This window comes from Cololabis saira, chromosome 1 (assembly GCF_033807715.1).
Source record: "Cololabis saira isolate AMF1-May2022 chromosome 1, fColSai1.1, whole genome shotgun sequence".
Lineage (NCBI taxonomy): Eukaryota > Metazoa > Chordata > Actinopteri > Beloniformes > Belonidae > Cololabis > Cololabis saira.
Window position 1 is genome coordinate 56128168 of NC_084587.1, and position 18113 is coordinate 56146280.

Consider the following 18113-nt stretch of genomic DNA (forward strand, 5'->3'; position numbering starts at 1 on the left):
CAAAAGAGAGAAAAGGGAGGAGAAGGGGGGGCCAGCAACGAGATGACCAGGGGTGGGGACCGCAGGCCAGCACGCAGCTCCCGAAGCTCCGGCCCAATCAGCAAGTCCCAGGTTGGGGTGCAGGGTCAGGGAAAGACTTGTGCTCCGTAATGCAAGCTACAAGCCACCCACGACCACCTGCAGGACAAAAGAGAGAAAAGGGAGGAGAAGAGGGGGCCAGCAACGGGATGACCAGGGGTGGGGACCGCAGGCCAGCATGCAGCTCCCGAAGCTCCGGCCCAATCAGCAAGTCCCAGTTTGGGGTGCAGGGTCAGGGAAAGACTTGTGCTCCGTAATGCAAGCTACAAGCCACCCACGACCACCTGCAGGTTCCGGTGTCCGGCAAAGGATGCTGCAACATGGACAAAAGAGACATAAGCATTACTACAGTTTGTTAATATTGTTAGCCTTTTATTTAGTATACTGTCGCATTGTAACTTGTAGTTTGTTAGCGGTATTTGTACTTGGTTTCCTAAACCGGGGCGAGTTGACAACAGCTCACTGGTTACGGTGAGTGGTTGTGGTCAAATTAATGTTACTGTCAATCAGAATAGGATGTAATGTTTGCCTGAATCAACTGTTCCATATATATGAGTACGATGTCATTTTAGATTGTTTTGTTGTTTATATTTTCTGTATTTTATTAATTTTTTCCTAACGGTTATTAATTTTCCACCAGCTGATTAGCAGCGCTGTAGTTTACCGTTGCCAAGGCAACCAGGCAGCTTGCAGGCTGTAATACGTCATATGTAAACATGAGGATAAATGGGAGAGATTATATTATTGATCTAATTGTTGTGTGACTAAAGCCATAAGGGGATAATATAATTGTTTTATATAGATAATAATAATATAATTATTAATATAAATGTAGAATGAGTACTTTCATTACCCTTATATAGAATTTATCATTTTTAATAGCCTACGTTTATTCATAATCACCTATTTTATGTTTATTGTGATTCTATTAGCCTATTAATTTTAAATGAAAATATTTAGTGAATGTATTGTTATTATGGGGTGAAGGAAGTCTGGGCATCTCTGCTGAGGCTGCTGCCCCCGCGACCCGGGAACGGATAAAGCGGCGGACGATGGATGGATGGATGGATGGATGGATGGATGGATGGATGGATGGATGGATGGATGGATGGATGGATGGATGGATGGATGGATGGATGGATGGATGGATGGATGGATGGATGGTATTGTTATTAGCATATTTTGAAATATTGAGATTTTTATATAATACTGTGATTTTTTTATTATATTGTTATTGTTTATATTGTCATTTGTATTGGTCCAAATAAGTTCAGTTGGCAGTTAACACTGGGACCAGTAAAAGCCACTGACGATCAGCCGACTCACATTTCCGTTTTTATTTATTATTTCAAAATAAATGTTTTTCTAAAATATGTCACCCTATGGGTCAGCTTGCACTCTGTGGGCGTAACAAAGCCATGCTGCTATTTTCTAAATGAGGGCTCGTTACCAGGCCGGGAACCTTGCTCACATATTATGTTGGAGACTATTCCTGAATCCCCTCTTCTGTTTGTGTGGTATTATTTATGCATATTATTTATCCTGCAAACATCTCAGACCTTTTAGCTCTCCCCACCACCCGCACCACCCTTCACAGTCTCAGGTGACCTAGTGAAAGGCTGGTGGGGGGGACACGAACATCATGTTTTCAGAGCAGGAGACCCACAGTTGTTGAAGACGTTGCCTGCTTCTATACATTGCTTTAACACAACTGAATTTCTTGCAAAGCAGCAAACATAAGAAATTTATTTCAACAGACTTGGGCTGGTCTTATGTTATGTTCTTTCTTGTGTTTTTTATGTTTCATGCTTGTTTGGATATTTGGATTTATGAATTGAATAATGACCAGCGTATTAAATGTTTTAAAATGAGCTTCATGTCAAACAGCTCTTGATATGTTTAACTTCAACATCCATAAGTGCAAGTTCAGGATTTAAAAGTTACAAAAATGAAAACAGAAAGAAAATGTTTGTTTTGAAGTATAGTATACTTAAAAAGAAGTTGCAGAAAACAACTCTGATAATATTGTAGTAATCAGTAGAAGCCTGACAGGAAGTCACCGCCACAAGAGCCTCATCCATCAGTGTGTTTGCTGCTGCCACATTATCTTCACTTTAACGAAACATTAGGGTCAACTGATGTTTGTTGTTCTTTTTGTTCATCGAACAGACATATAATCCAGCTAGAAATGTGTTTTTCTCGGAAAGTTTGTGTATTTTAAAGCATTTTAGGAGAGAAAGAAGAGGGGAAAGTTGCTGATCGGCCCCGAGCTCCGCGGCGACTCCACGAAGTTTTAAAACCCCACAAACAAACTGCGGAGAACATCGGACTTCCAGAGGATCTGGACACGAAGAGAAACTAGTCCGCTATCAGCTTCTCCTCTGTCAGCCTGAAACGACGCTCCAACACTGATTTTTGACCCGTTAAAGGACGAGGAGAAAACACAAGTGGGACTCCGCCGACTGCACACGGGAGCGGCGCTGCGGGTTGACTCTCCACGGTTCTCATGGTGTGTTTAAGTTCCGTCGGAGCTCCGGCTTCTCATCATTAGCAGTGACTCTCGCAGCAACTCGACATGGCAGAAGTAGCTCCAGCTCCGGCTCCGGCCAAAGCCGCCAAGAAGAAAGTGTCCAAGCCGAAGAAGGCCGGCCCCAGCGCGGCAGAGCTCATCGTGAAGGCCGTGGCCGCGTCCAAGGAGCGCAGCGGCGTGTCCGCCGCCGCCGTCAAGAAAGCTCTGGCCGCCGGAGGATACGACGTGGACAAGAACAAAGCCCGCGTCAACACCGCCATCAAGAGCCTGGTGACCAAGGGGACCCTGGTCCAGACCAAGGGGACCGGGGCTTCCGGCTCCTTCAAGATGAGCAAGAACACTGACACGAAGGCCAAAGCTCCCGTGAACAAAGCGGCTCCTAAAGCCAAGAAGCCCGCCGCCAAGAAACCCGCAGCAGCGAAGAAGGCGAAGAGCGCAGCAGCCAAGAAACCAGCAGCGGCCAAGAAGAGCCCCAAGAAGGTGAAGAAGCCCGCAGCGCTCAAGAAGACGGCCAAGAGCCCCAAGAAGGTCGCCAAGAGCCCCAAAAAGGTCGCCAAGAGCCCCAAGAAGGTGCTGAAGAAAGCCCCCAAAGCCAACAAGTCCCCCGCCAAGAAGGTGGCCAAGCCCAAAGCCAAGAAGGCAGCACCCAAGAAGAAGTGAAGCATTGCTGGACAAAACCAAAAAGGCTCTTTTAAGAGCCACCACCTCATCCTGAGAGTTCTTTTCTTATCTATTTGGGTTTGTTTTGAACAAAAAATTGCACAATTACCCTCATTTATCAAATGTACATTCAAGGGAACATTACTATATTTTATTTTACACTAAAGTAAAATTACAGTTTCAAACAATTTACAGGAACCAGGTTTAAACCCATTTCTCTTTTATTTGTAGTTGACTTTTTAATCCACTATACATTTCAGAGTATTTTAATAATTCACTCATGGACTAAAGCATTTATGTGGTTTATGTTTTATGTGGCATTTTACTACTGTTATTACATTCAGGCCGTCTAGATTTATTTTGATTTTATTTATTTGTTAACCAATTCCTTGAGCACTGAATCAAAATTAGTCATTTTCTACTTTTGAAACGTTTTGATAAAAATAAAAAAGTTTCTAGAACAAATTTGATTTAACCCACTTTGATTTAATCCTACTGGATTAGTACATCGTGGAGAAAAAAGGACGTTTTGGTATGACAGTGGTATAAAAACGGAAAAATATAAACATGAAAATGTGTTTTTCACTATTGTTCATCCTCCAATTATTAATAAATTCCACTAAAATTAAATTAATGTACCATTTTTATGATTATTGTGATAACAGTTGTGAAATTTACAGAATTTAAAACTTGAAAATGTCTTTTGTTACATAAATATGTAAAATAAAGGGCTGAAAGATGGAAGATGCAGGGAACATAGGTTATGTAAGTAGAAACATATGTAAGTACAAACTAGCAACGGGCAAGCAAGTGATTATGTACATTCACTGAGTGAATATTATGAAAGTATAATATAAATGTATGATTGTATTTTAAAATGTATGAAATAACCCAATTTTATTTGTGAAATGGACTCGTTCAGTCGAAACAACAAAACACGAGGCTACTACCAGATGTTTTTCAGTAGGAGGCGCTAACACACAAACTACTCACCAACAACCATTTACACCACGAGAAGAAGAGCAGGCCCACCCCTGTCCTCTAACACGTCCTCAGACAAGAGCTATAAGCAGCATTCGGTAGACTCGAGACACTTTGAACCAGCAAATCTAGCAGCAAGCATGAGCGGACGAGGAAAAGGAGGAAAGGGTCTCGGTAAAGGAGGCGCTAAGCGTCACCGTAAAGTCCTCCGTGACAACATCCAGGGAATCACCAAACCCGCCATCCGCCGTCTGGCTCGCCGCGGCGGGGTGAAGCGTATCTCCGGTCTGATCTACGAGGAGACCCGCGGTGTGCTGAAGGTCTTTCTGGAGAACGTGATCCGTGATGCCGTCACCTACACCGAGCACGCAAAGAGGAAGACGGTGACTGCCATGGATGTGGTGTACGCGCTCAAGAGACAGGGACGCACCCTGTACGGATTCGGGGGTTAAACCAACCAAACACCAAACAAAGGCCCTTTTCAGGGCCACCCACTCCAACCATAAGAGCTCATCTACCTCTGTATTTTAATACATATTACGTATACACCTTTTGATACTTTTAAATACTTGTTACATCGCAATATGGTGGTCTATAATCATGAAACGTATTAAGTCCAACTCCACAAACCATGACTGACTTGCTTATTTGAATCAGCAGTTCCTGGTTACGATTAGTTTAGCACCAAGTTTGATCAGTGACACAAACACCGCTGGAAATATTTAATTTAAATTATATTTTTCAAGTGTTCGATTAAAACACAGCATTTTATTCATTGATTTAATGTATTTTCTTTTTCAACGCAATGAGGGTTTACGTCACTGAGTAGCGGAAAAAGAGAATAAAAGAGACTGTAACGTAACGGTCGGTTGTGTGTCGATTCCCAGCTGCTCCAGAGAGAACCGTAAAAAAATACCTGCAGCGTGGGGCAAATGAAGCTACAAAAAAGAAGACGGAACCACGATTAAAGTATAGACGAATCCGGCGACCGGTTTGTGTGCGCCGCCATCTTGCGGGGGCGCCATCGCTGCGGTGGCAGGTGTCAATCTGCCACCGCAGCGCTGTTATTGTAACCTGACGCTCTACAGCATCATTATAGCTGGATTGATGATGTTAGACAGTGGCCTTCCATAAATAATGAAGGTATCTTAAATTAATGCTGATGTTAATTTATAAATAATGATTTGTTTGAGCGATAAGCAGGAAAGAATAGAGGAATAGGGAGATAAGGGAGTGTATGATTAAACACTGTAATATAGCTCTCTCCAACTCCTCTCCTTACGAGGCACGTCTGCACAATTAAATATTACCTGTTTATGTTTTGTTTTATTTTAGGTATCCAAGAATATTTTATTGATCGCCTGGCGTCCGATGACGAAAAAAAACGCAATTACAGGTCTCTAATTGAAGGGCAGAACTATCTCAGCTCCGGATGATACAGAATACATACATACATACATAACCCCAATCTGCAGATAAAACTAGTTTGTTGAGGAAAAAATATCAACTCTATTTGTAGCTGCAGAAGAAAAAAATAATCTCACGAGGAAAAGAAAAATATTGCTCACGCCATCGGAGCCTCTTCAGCATAAAAGAAAGAAAAGAGAAGTAAGAGTAATAAAAAAGATGTAGGCTACTGTATGTTGTTATATTATACTAATTTATTGAAACACATGGCGAGTCAAACATTTACCAAAGCAGCTGCCAAACACTAAACAAGGTAGTAAGACGGTGGTTCTGCAGAACTGCGGCAGTAAATCCTCATCGGAGCTTCATTCTTTAGTAGTGATTTCATATGAACCCAAACCGTTAATAATCATTATTTTCTCCATATACCGCTCCCTGGCTTCCTTGTTTAAGGTATCCAGGTCAATTCCAGTTCCTTTCCAGCAGTTTAACATCTTTTTTTGCGTTCCGTCTGTTCACTTGGTGAAACAGAAAAGTAGTTTTGAAAGTCCCTCCCGTCTTCATTCACTATCAAAACAAATGCACGTGACGGGACAGGAGTGTTCCGATGATACAAATACATTAAGAGAGCCTGGCAGGGAGCGGAGTAATAGATCCATACGTATGTCTATGGGCTGGAGCGGAGGAGCGGAGCCGCCACCGCAGTAATGGCGGCCGCTCGACTTCCGGGTTTCGCCGGATTCGTCTATTGTGAATAAAATACATATTCGATAAACATACTAGGTGTGTTAAAAGCACCAGCTTCGTACAGCGGCTGTGCTGCGTCACCTCCCCGTCTGCCGCCGTCCAATCACCGACATGCTGAACAACCAGCGAAGTCTCGACCAATCACAGAGGAGCGACGGCGCAGCGCGGTTTGCCTGCAGCTGCATAAAATCAGCCTCTCTGACCGAAGCAGCTCATTCGTCTCTGAAGGAAGGAAACATGCCTGAACCCGCGAAGTCCGCGCCCAAGAAGGGCTCCAAGAAAGCCGTGACCAAGACCGCCGGGAAAGGCGGCAAGAAGAGGAGAAAGAGCAGGAAGGAGAGCTACGCCATCTACGTGTACAAGGTGCTGAAGCAGGTCCACCCCGACACCGGCATCTCCTCCAAGGCCATGGGCATCATGAACTCGTTCGTCAACGACATCTTTGAGCGCATCGCCTCTGAAGCGTCTCGTCTGGCTCACTACAACAAACGCTCCACCATCACCTCCAGGGAGATCCAGACCGCCGTGCGCCTCCTGCTGCCCGGGGAGCTGGCCAAGCACGCCGTGTCCGAGGGAACCAAGGCCGTCACCAAGTACACCAGCTCCAAGTAGACCAACACCCAATACAAACCAACGGCTCTTTTAAGAGCCACACACCCAATCTGCAGAGCATTAAACTTTCTTTAACCACCAAATATGAATATTGAATAATCATTAGTCTGGGTTTAAGAATAAACCTTAATATGTCTATATGTTCCTTGTCGGTCTGTTGTGAACTGTTACCCGCAAGGATATAATAAACTGTTAGTTTGCACCCGTGGAAAGTGATGAAATTCATCAGTGACATTTCAGTTATTGTAATGCAAAGTGTTGTGGTATTTACAATATTTCCTATGGTCGTTAGTCAATACAGACTAGCAACTTGTGAATTTAATATGAACATTTTCTTTATTGTAGCCTATTGCGTTTACATGGGCATATTCTTCTTTGAGCATGTACGGTAGTTGATATCTTGTATAAAACTATGCACCTTGGTTTTTGTATCAATGAGTACTATGGAAGAGCGGCAATAAACGTGATTGCACCTGTTTTTTGAGACTTCTCTTCCATGCTGCTACATGTAGTGGTGTTGAAAAGAATAACTATATGATTACATGATACTACATGAACACTACAAGCTGTGAAAGCCTCAACATGCTCAAACTCACCAAATTTGCACATCCATCAAGTAAAATTAAGTGTTTTATGGGCGACAGGCATGGGGTGACCAAAATGGGCTCGATAGCGCAAACTACCTGTCTGTATCAGAATACGTATAAGTAATAATTTTCATGTATTTTGGTCATTTCCAGGCCTCATACTTTAATATACTCCTCCTAGAGATTTGATCAGATACTAAATTGCGAAGCTTTTGTTTTTTGAAATGAACATTTTATTAACATGACAAACACAAGTGCACAAATTTATGCACAAACACTACAGAAATATAAAATGAAATAAACACACAGACCACCATATTGATCTATTCCAAGGAATAAGCATAATAAATCATCTATGGTCAGCATTGTTAACTCAACCAATAAGTTATAGCCAGCCAGGTGGTAAAAGGCCCCCAGGTAAACGTATATTGGTCCAATCTGTCCGCAAAGCTTTTAAGTTTTTACCAGAGGGCTTGACCATAGTGATGCGGTGAAGTTTGAGGTCATTTCAAAGCCTCGCCATGAAACAAAAGTGTATGGCTGTAACTCAGCAATACATTCTTTGATCTGGACAATACACAACTGATGTGTGTGGTTGTAGTCTGAGCCTGAACACACCTACGGAGGAATATTCAGGAACGGTTGTAGCACCACCTGTTGGCAACAGGAAATATGTTTTCTGTTATGCATCCCTCGTCCAATTAAGACGGGCTGAGACATCTCAAACCTGGTTAAACAGTAGCTAAGACATTTACGATGACCGACAGTGAAAGTTGTCATTTTCTATCAGTTTCACAGATTTACTTGTTTCATTCGCCCTGAAACAGGAAGTGGATGGTTTTGCGACACGTATGAAAAAAATCACCTGTTTGTCTTTCAGAGGGGATATTCATGGATCAAATCCCTTTCACAAAGGCAAAATGTTCATAGATTGGAAAAAAGGATCTAATAAAAACTTCATCACTCTATATTTTTGAAAATATGAAATCATAACCGATAATCATATCTCTGCCATACTTTTTCCAAGCAACTTCAAACTCACCGCATTAAATCCCGTGAGCTTTATTCAGATCAGTCAAAACGGTACATGACATTTAAAAATGTTGAACATTAAATCTATTTTTTATGACAAGTTATATACTTCAGTCAATGTTACCAAACTTTGTAGAAATATAGCTGTATATCTCAGAATGATTCATGTTTTTTTAATCATAATTTTTCAATGCACAGTATATTTGATGATTTTTTTAAACCAATTTACAAGGATTTACTGTCAATCAGTAGAGAGAAGCAGGGGCGGACATAGCATTTTTGGGGCCCAGACTTTCAATAGCCGTAGCTGAGCCATTGTTTAATCGGGTCCAAATTTGGTGCATATATTTACAATTCATCTTTGAACACATCTGCAGTGTAATATTCAGGAAAACTTCTAGCACTACCTGTTGGGAACAGGAAATATGCTTTGTAATACGTTTTGCATTATCCTAAAGACCCCATATTTTCTGTTTGTTACCACAGTTGCGCCCCCCCATCCCTAAAAGTTGAACTTGTATGGATGGCTACTATAGACAATTTGACTGTAGAATTAAAGTTTTTCAGTACGTGCACATGCAGCGATTCAAGGTGGTTGGAGATCTGATCAGATAATGACATGCAGAAGATTGGATCAACTTATCTGATCACACATGCTGTTCTGAGACCAGACTGAATCAGATTGAATAAGCCACTGTAACCAGAGCATGGCTGACTCCGTGACGCTAGGTGGCGCTGTACCCGAGGTAACCATGGTAACCATTTCAACAAAGAGCCACTTCCGGTTGACCTCCGCTTAACAACAAGGAAAGGAAACAGTGCATTCTAAGGGCCAATCCCAATTCTCCTTCACTCGCCCTTCTTTTCTCCACTCGCACTTCTTTTCTTCCCTAACCCCTAAAAAAGAAGGGGGAGATTTTAGGGCACTTGAGATCTGGGGCACTTGGCCCAGGTGCCTGTCCCATTTCTCCTACTCCCCCTCGTTTTCATCCCTAACCTGATCAGGAAGCAGAGAGCCAAAAGCTGTTTTAATTTCAGCTGTAGCGCTGTTAATATGGCACTTTATTAAGTTTTAATATTTTTTCAGGCATAAAGGTAACCTTAAGATCCGCAACCGGGGCTCAGTTTATCCAAATAACGCCTGTTAAGAAATTTGACCCGATGTTTTCGGAGATGAGAAGAGCCGCCGCCCCCGGGGAGCAGCCTCAGCTCACAGCCCGAGAAGAGACGTGTCCGCCGGGTCAAGCTGCTGCGTCAGCCCCGGGAGAGAAACTCTCTCTGGGACGCTGCTCTGTTGAGAATCACGCCGGCTGAAATAAATCATTTAGGAAGATGTTGGTTTAATAGATGAAATCTAACAGTTGTAGCTACGCCTGTTAGAAATTTTCTCCGAAATTTAGAGATTTCTGTCTGTCGGCTCCGGACTTTGGGTCAGCGTTAAATAGACGCAGCCTACGGCGTAGGGTACGGCGTATTTTGTTTTTTTTATGCCACAGTTTGCAGATTGATTGTTGATGCGTGGGCTAACATGTCTGCTGGGATTATTTTGCGAGCTTTTGCAAAAGCGTGCATTTCGAGGCGCCGCACGGCACGGAACGTGACTCTGACAGCGAGGAATTCGGACTGGCACAGCTGATTTAGCGGAACTCTTTAATGCAGAAACAGAGGATGAGACTTAATGGGTTTGATTAATGTAAAAACTGAAATAAAGTAGCCTACAATCAAACAAAGTTTTGCTCCCGCTGTATTTTTAAATACGCACACTCCTGTGCTTGTGTGTGTGTGTGTGTGTGTGTTCTTGTGTGTGTGCCGTTTCGGTCGGTGCGCCGTGTGTGTTTTAAATACAGAAATATGACACAAGACTGAGGCTATGCCTTTTCACACGGCGCCCGTATGGTCGCGAAAATACAGTATTTATATATGAAATGTCAGAATAGGAAATATTTTGACGACACCCCTGAAGCAGTCACACGACACCCCAGGGAGCTACTACTGAGCAGCGTTGCGTCGTCTCCTTTCACTTCCGGGTGAATCCCCCCCCCCCCCGGGGGAAAACCCCACCCGGGGGAAATTCTCGAGCATGCGCAGACTGTAATATCCATGTCTCCGTACACATGGCATTAACAAGGCGGTTGCGACTGGCTTATCTAGGTGCTGCAAGTGGGTTGATGAAACCAGTCTGATCAGATTGACTTGACTGGCTTAAGGTGTTCACATGCAGTTTAAAAGTCAGTACGATGTGTGCAAATGATCTCCAACCAGCTTGAATCGCTGCATGTGCACGTACTGAAGGAAAGGAAAAAAGTGCATTCTAAGGGCCAATCCCAATTCTCCTTCACTCGCCCTTCTTTTCTCCACTCGCACTTCTTTTCTTCCCTAACCCCTAAAAAAGAAGGGGGAGATTTTAGGGCACTTGAGATCTAGGGCACTTGGCCCAGGTGCCTGTCCCATTTCTCCTACTCCCCCTCGTTTTCATCCCTACCCTGATCAGGAAGCAGAGAGCCAAAAGCTGTTTTAATTTCAGCTGTAGCGCTGTTAATATGGCACTTTATTAAGTTTTAATATTTTTTCAGGTATAAAGGTAACCTTAAGATCCGCAACCGGGGCTCAGTTTATCCAAATAACGCCTGTTAAGAAATTTGACCCGATGTTTTCGGAGATGAGAAGAGCCGCCGCCCCCGGGGAGCAGCCTCAGCTCACAGCCCGAGAAGAGACGTGTCCGCCGGGTCAAGCTGCTGCGTCAGCCCCGGGAGAGAAACTCTCTCTGGGACGCTGCTCTGTTGAGAATCACGCCGGCTGAAATAAATCATTTAGGAAGATGTTGGTTTAATAGATGAAATCTGCTGGGATTATTTTGCGAGCTTTTGCAAAAGCGTGCATTTCCGAGGCGCCGCACGGCACGGAACGTGACTCTGACAGCGAGGAATTCAGACTGGCACAGCTGATTTAGCGGAGCTCTTTAATGCAGAAACAGAGGATGAGACTTAATGGGTTTGATTAATGTAAAAACTGAAATAAAGTAGCCTACAATCAAACAAAGTTTTGCTCCCGCTGTATTTTTAAATACGCACACTCCTGTGCTTGTGTGTGTGTGTGTGTGTGTGTTCTTGTGTGTGTGCCGTTTCGGTCGGTGCGCCGTGTGTGTTTTAAATACAGAAATATGACACAAGACTGCGGCTATGCCTTTTCACACGGCGCCCGTATGGTCGCGAAAATACAGTATTTATATATGAAATGTCAGAATAGGAAATATTTTGACGACACCCCTGAAGCAGTCACACGACACCCCAGGGAGCTACTACTGAGCAGCGTTGCGTCGTCTCCTTTCACTTCCTGGTGAATCCCCTCCCCCGGGGGAAAACCCCACCCGGGGGAAATTCTCGAGCTTGCGCAGACTGTAATATCCATGTCTCCGTACACATGGCATTAACAAGGCGGTTGCGACTGGCTTATCTAGGTGCTGCAAGCGGGTTGATGAATCCAGTCTGATCAGATTACTTGACTGACTTAAGGTGTTCACATGCAGTTTAAAAGTCAGTACGATGTGTGCAAATGATCTCCAACCAGCTTGAATCGCTGCATGTGCACGTACTGTGTTTCTCTTGCTGTTCTAAGTCGTTTATTGGCTTTACATCTGCTATATAAATATAGTTTATTATTACCATAATAATCTAACAAGACAATATTGCAAACTTTTGCTAGAGACCAGTTAAGCATTTGCCATCGTTTGTTATATGTATAAAACTGTTCTAATATGTGTAAATATATTGCAAACAGTTACATGTGCCCACCCCATCGTGGAAACTATAATAATAAATGTATTGGTACTTTTAGCTTCTAATGAGCACATGGGTGTTCAGCTAGCAAAGTGATTCAGTGTTGAAGGTGACTGTATACGGAAATATGTCAAGAATGTGATGTATTTGCAGGAGTTGACCCAATTCCCAGTTGAGACACAATGGTGTTGATGTTACTACTTACATCAGTTGATCTGTTTAATGATCAATTTCCAGATAACATGGTCGACAGCAGTTTCGGGAACACTGACAAAATGATCATTACAAAAATTGAATTATAGTCAACCTTTTTTTATTGTAGAATGTGTGAAGAAAAATTAGGAAATACGTATTTTAATCTTGTGTCCTTCAATCATTTCCTGAGTAACATGCCAAAATTAAGTACACCCAATGAAGGAATGTAATACAGTTGAAAAACGTGGAACAAGTTAACATTTATAATTTGTAAAACACTTTAAAGGAGCCGTCTGTAAGAAATGTCCAAAACTGGTACTGCAGTCACTTTCAAAATATTGTTGAGCGGCGTGTACCCTCCCCCTCCTCCCCCCGACCAGAGGTTGCCAGGTAGGCTGCAGAATGCAGCAGGAACGTAGGCTGCCATGGCTGCCATAATTAGAGCCGAGCTGGAAACCCGGATGCCGAAACAATACTGACTTGGTGATTGGGAGATAGGTGGAGGGTGGAGCTTCAGAAACAATACTGACTTGGTGATTGGGAGATAGGTGGAGAGTGGAGCTTCAGAAACAATACTGACTTGGTGATTGGGAGATAGGTGGAGGGTGGAGCTTCAGAAACAATACTGACTTGGTGATTGGGAGATAGGTGGAGGGTGGAGCTTCAGGCCAAAACAAAAAAGGGAGGCGGGAGTTTTGAAAAGATTCTATCCAATGAACGGCGCACATTGAGGCGCGAGCTCGCTCCCGGGGCGAGGCGGGGCTGTAGAGCAGAATCCACCAATCAGGAGCGGAGGTCTGGACCGCGTCACCGAGTCACACACTTTAAGATCAGCGAGTCTCGCTTCTCCCAGCATTATTGTCCTGATCCAGAATCAGTCGCCATGGCCAGAACCAAGCAGACCGCTCGTAAGTCCACCGGAGGCAAAGCCCCCAGGAAGCAGCTGGCCACCAAGGCCGCCCGGAAGAGCGCCCCGGCCACCGGCGGAGTGAAGAAGCCTCACCGCTACAGGCCCGGTACCGTGGCTCTGAGGGAGATCCGCCGCTACCAGAAGTCCACGGAGCTGCTGATCCGCAAGCTGCCCTTCCAGCGGCTGGTGAGAGAAATCGCTCAGGACTTCAAGACCGACCTGCGCTTCCAGAGCTCCGCCGTCATGGCCCTGCAGGAGGCTAGCGAGGCTTACCTGGTGGGGCTGTTCGAGGACACCAACCTGTGCGCGATCCACGCCAAGAGGGTCACCATCATGCCCAAAGACATCCAGCTGGCCCGCCGCATCCGCGGGGAGAGAGCTTAGACCGTCTCCCCTGTAACCCACAACGGCTCTTTTAAGAGCCACCAACATCACCACTAAAGAGCAGCTTCTATCAATGTTATTAATAGTTGCTACATTGTCACAAAGCAGAACATGATTCCCTCAATTAATGGGTTTATTCCTTTTGCACTAATAATTAATAGTCAACATCTAATATGAGCAGTATAAGATCTTAAACATACCCTATTAGTTGTTTGTTTGTACTTAACCTACGTTCCATGAATCTTCCATCTTTCAGACCTTTATTTTACATCTTTATGTAAAAAAAGATTTTCAAGTTTTAAATTCTATAGGTTTCACACGAAAAAAAGAACTATCACAATAACCATAAAAACGGTATGTCCATGTGAGTTTAGTGGAATGTATTAATAATTGGAGGAAGAACAATAGTGACATGTCCTCCACAGACATCATGTACTAATCCAGTAGTTTTCCATTGCTGTGCTGCTGTACACTGAAATTTGGATTAAATAAAAGTTGTTCTAGAAACTTTTTTTTTAAATCAAAATATTTCATCAGTAGAAGACCACTACATTTGATTCAAACGGCTCAATTAATTGGTTAACCAAAAAGAAAACACATATGTAGTACTACATGATGTGTGAAGCATGATCGAGAGTTTAGATTAGATTAGATTAGTTTATTTGTCCCATAGGGAGATTTGTCTTCACTGGCAGTGAATTCCATCAACACCAACAATAAATGACATAACAAAGGCCGGGCAGGGCGGCTGTTTAGGGAAACTATGGCTGTTTGTAGAACTGAAGGTCATTTCAAGATATTAAGACACTGATGGACTTTTTCTAATTGATGACTTAATCTGTAATCAAGAAAGAAAAGGAAATATCAGCGTTGCATACCAAATGACAACTAACAGGATACATAACTGACTCGAATGCCACATTTTTTTCTTATAAGGAAACAATATTTATTATGTGACACAGTTTGCCTTTTAAGGAAGATATGGTGGCTCTTAAAATACTAAGATACTGCAAAAAGTGTCCTTATCTGTTAAACACACACCCACAGTCAGAACACACAATAATATTGAATAACTGCCAGATATTGAAAGTTGAAGTTATCTTGGGAAAAGAATGGGTAGGAACACTGATTCTTTGCACATTAGACAATTCTACAGCCATAAAATCAAAATAAATCCATGCAGCTTGAATGTAATTACAGTAGTAAAAGGGTTAAAAAAGCCACATTAAGAAATGCTGAAGTCCGTGAGTGAATTATTGATTACGATATTCCTAGACAGAATTAATTATACCTCATCTTGCGCCAAGCTGACACTGATTTAGTTTAAGGTCGTACACAGAATTCACATGTCCAAAGTCAAACTTCATAGACTGTTTGATACAGGTGATACATGTGACAGATGCTCTTTATCACCTGCTAACCAAACACATATGTTCTTTTCCTGCCCAAAGCTGTGTTCATTCTGGTCATCTTTCTATAATACTCTCTCAAAAGCCCTTAATAAACCGGTGGTTTCTAGCCGTTTAATTTCTATTTTTGGTGTACATGAAGATTTTAATAGTTTTACTAAGAAGGAGATTATTATAATTGCTTTTTCCTCTCTTGTAACTTGTAGACGTATTTTACTTCAATAGAAGGACCAAAAACCTCCATCTCCCAATTCTTGGTTGAAAGACCTGATGTCCTTTTTATATTTAAAGAAAATTAAATACGGTATTAGGGGTTGCTCTGATAAGTTTTCTCATATTTGGGAACCTATTCTTTCTCTTGTTAATTCTTTGGCATCCTTGGAAGATTAATTTAATTTGATTTGATTTGATTTAATTTAATTATAGGGAAGTATGATATTGCTAACCATGTCTATTTTTTAGGGTTCCTCTTATGTCTGTTTATTTTGATTTTTATTTATTTATTTTATTTCATTTTATTTTTTTTAATTATTTTTGTTGTTGTTTTGTGTGTCCTGTATTTTATTTTATTACTTTATTTTTCCTATTATTATTGTCTTCAGTCAGACTTTGAATGGTAATTGGTACTTACTTTGGGACCTGTTTATAATTACGTATTTTACAGTGTGTGTGTGTGTGTGTGTGTGTGTTTGTTATGTTAAGTTTTGTGTCCTTATTTATTTTACTTTTTTTTTTGTTTTGTGTGTGTGGTAAAATATAAAACGGGGTATTCTGTCGAAGCCTTTAAAAAAATGTTTATTGTGTAATATGCATTACATCGACTACCCAATAAAGAAACATGAAAGAAAAAAAAGATACTCTGAAATGTATAGTGGAGTAAAAAGTAACCTACGTAAGAGAAATGGGTTGAAACCTGATTCTTGTAAATTCTTTGAAAGTGAAAGTGTCATTTTACTTTTGTGTAAAATAAAATATAGTAATGTTTCCTTGAATGTACATTTAATACATTGAAGGTAATTGTTCAATTTACTGTTGAAAAACCAAAGTGATAGGAAAACAACTCTCAGGATGAGGTGGTGGCTCTTAAAAGAGCCTTTTTGGTTTTCTCCAGCAATGATGCTTCACTTCTTCTTGGGTGCTGCCTTCTTGGCTTTGGGCTTGGCCACCTTCTTGGCGGGGGACTTGTTGGCTTTGGGGGCCTTCTTCACCACCTTCTTGGGGCTCTTGGCGACCTTCTTGGGGCTCTTGGCCGTTTTCTTGAGCGCTGCGGGCTTCTTCACCTTCTTGGGGCTCTTCTTGGCCGCTGCTGGTTTCTTGGCTGCTGCGCTCTTCGCCTTCTTCGCTGCTGCGGGTTTCTTGGCGGCGGGCTTGTTGGCTTTAGGAGCCGCTTTGTTCACGGGAGCTTTGGCCTTCGTGTCAGTGTTCTTGCTCATCTTGAAGGAGCCGGAGGCCCCGGTCCCCTTGGTCTGGACCAGGGTCCCCTTGGTCACCAGGCTCTTGATGGCGGTGTTGACGCGGGCTTTGTTCTTGTCCACGTCGTATCCTCCGGCGGCCAGAGCTTTCTTGACGGCGGCGGCGGACACGCCGCTGCGCTCCTTGGACGCGGCCACGGCCTTCACGATGAGCTCTGCCGCGCTGGGGCCGGCCTTCTTCGGCTTGGACACCTTCTTCTTGGCGGCTTTGGCCGGAGCCGGAGCTGGAACTACTTCTGCCATGTAGAGCTGCTGCGAGAGTCACTGCTAATGATGAGAAGTCGGAGCTCCGACGGAACTTAAACACACCATGAGAACCGTGGAGAGTCAACCCGCAGCGCCGCTCCCGTGTGCAGTCGGCGGAGTCCCACTTGTGTTTTCTCCTCGTAAATAAAGTATTTACAATGAGTACTGGAGCACCCTGACATAACAAACAACATTAAAAATCTCAGCTGGTGCAAAAACCTTTTTGTGTCAAGCACAGGAGATTCAGCCATTGCTTAGTTGGATTAAAGTTGGCAGTAGCCCCCAAAATCTTTTTACATGTTTTAAAACTTTAATTCCCCAATATTACACATATGGAGGAACAAAACTGATATAATTAAAAATAAAAGCATATATATATATATATATATATATATATATATATATGTGACACCCTCTATCTGTCCTGCCTGCTGTCTCGATCAAGGATTCACAGAAGTCCAGGTTGGAGCAAAAGAGTGTGGTTTATTCACCTGAGAGAACACAGTGGGACACACAACCACAGCTCAGACACAGTACAACTTGTGGTCATCTCCCTCAGTATTGAATTTAGCTGTACTCATATAGTGATCGTATAGTGGTTATTTGTTTAAACACAAAGTCTGACAAAAATAGGAAAATAAAATACAAAGCTCCTTTTTAATTAAGTGGAAACAAAGTTAACTTTAGTGCTACCTGTTAAAATAAACGTAAAATTACAGGTAAACCTCTATTCTCCAAGTCTGCATAATTTGCAGACATAACAACAAAAACAATATTAAACAGTATTGCACATATGCACAGAACATACCTGAGAGAACACAGTGGGACACACAACCACAGCTCAGACACAGTACAACTTGTGGTCATCTCCTGTTCAGACACAGCATTCAGAATGTCAGTGGGTTCTTATGTGACAGCCGTTAGCATAACGAGCTAACATGCTAAACGTCTTTTCTACACCATAAAATAAGCAATTACATACAAAACAATACACAACGAATGTTACTGGGTAACATTATGAAAACATGAGTGCATATTTGGTCACTTATATGAAGCATAGATATTTTTAATTAATTCGTTTGTGTCT

The 18113-nt window shown here is 42.6% G+C and overlaps 4 protein-coding genes across 4 annotated transcripts in view; 2 read left to right on the top strand and 2 right to left on the bottom strand.

Annotated features, from left to right (window-relative positions):
* The window catches only part of LOC133448911 (uncharacterized), a 79687-nt gene that overhangs the window by 4806 nt on the left and 56768 nt on the right, over positions 1 to 18113 (bottom strand). The gene's annotated exons all lie outside the window — the stretch shown is intronic.
* LOC133448922 (histone H1-like) lies at positions 2654 to 3268 on the top strand. The gene has a single exon (XM_061727921.1). The coding sequence runs from the start codon at positions 2654 to 2656 to the stop codon at positions 3266 to 3268; it is 615 nt and encodes a 204-aa protein (XP_061583905.1).
* LOC133448953 (histone H2B-like) lies at positions 6641 to 7391 on the top strand. Its single transcript, XM_061727985.1, has one exon. The coding sequence runs from the start codon at positions 6641 to 6643 to the stop codon at positions 7013 to 7015; it is 375 nt and encodes a 124-aa protein (XP_061583969.1). The 3' UTR covers positions 7016 to 7391.
* LOC133448932 (histone H1-like) lies at positions 16430 to 17023 on the bottom strand. Its single transcript, XM_061727949.1, has one exon. The coding sequence runs from the start codon at positions 17021 to 17023 to the stop codon at positions 16430 to 16432; it is 594 nt and encodes a 197-aa protein (XP_061583933.1).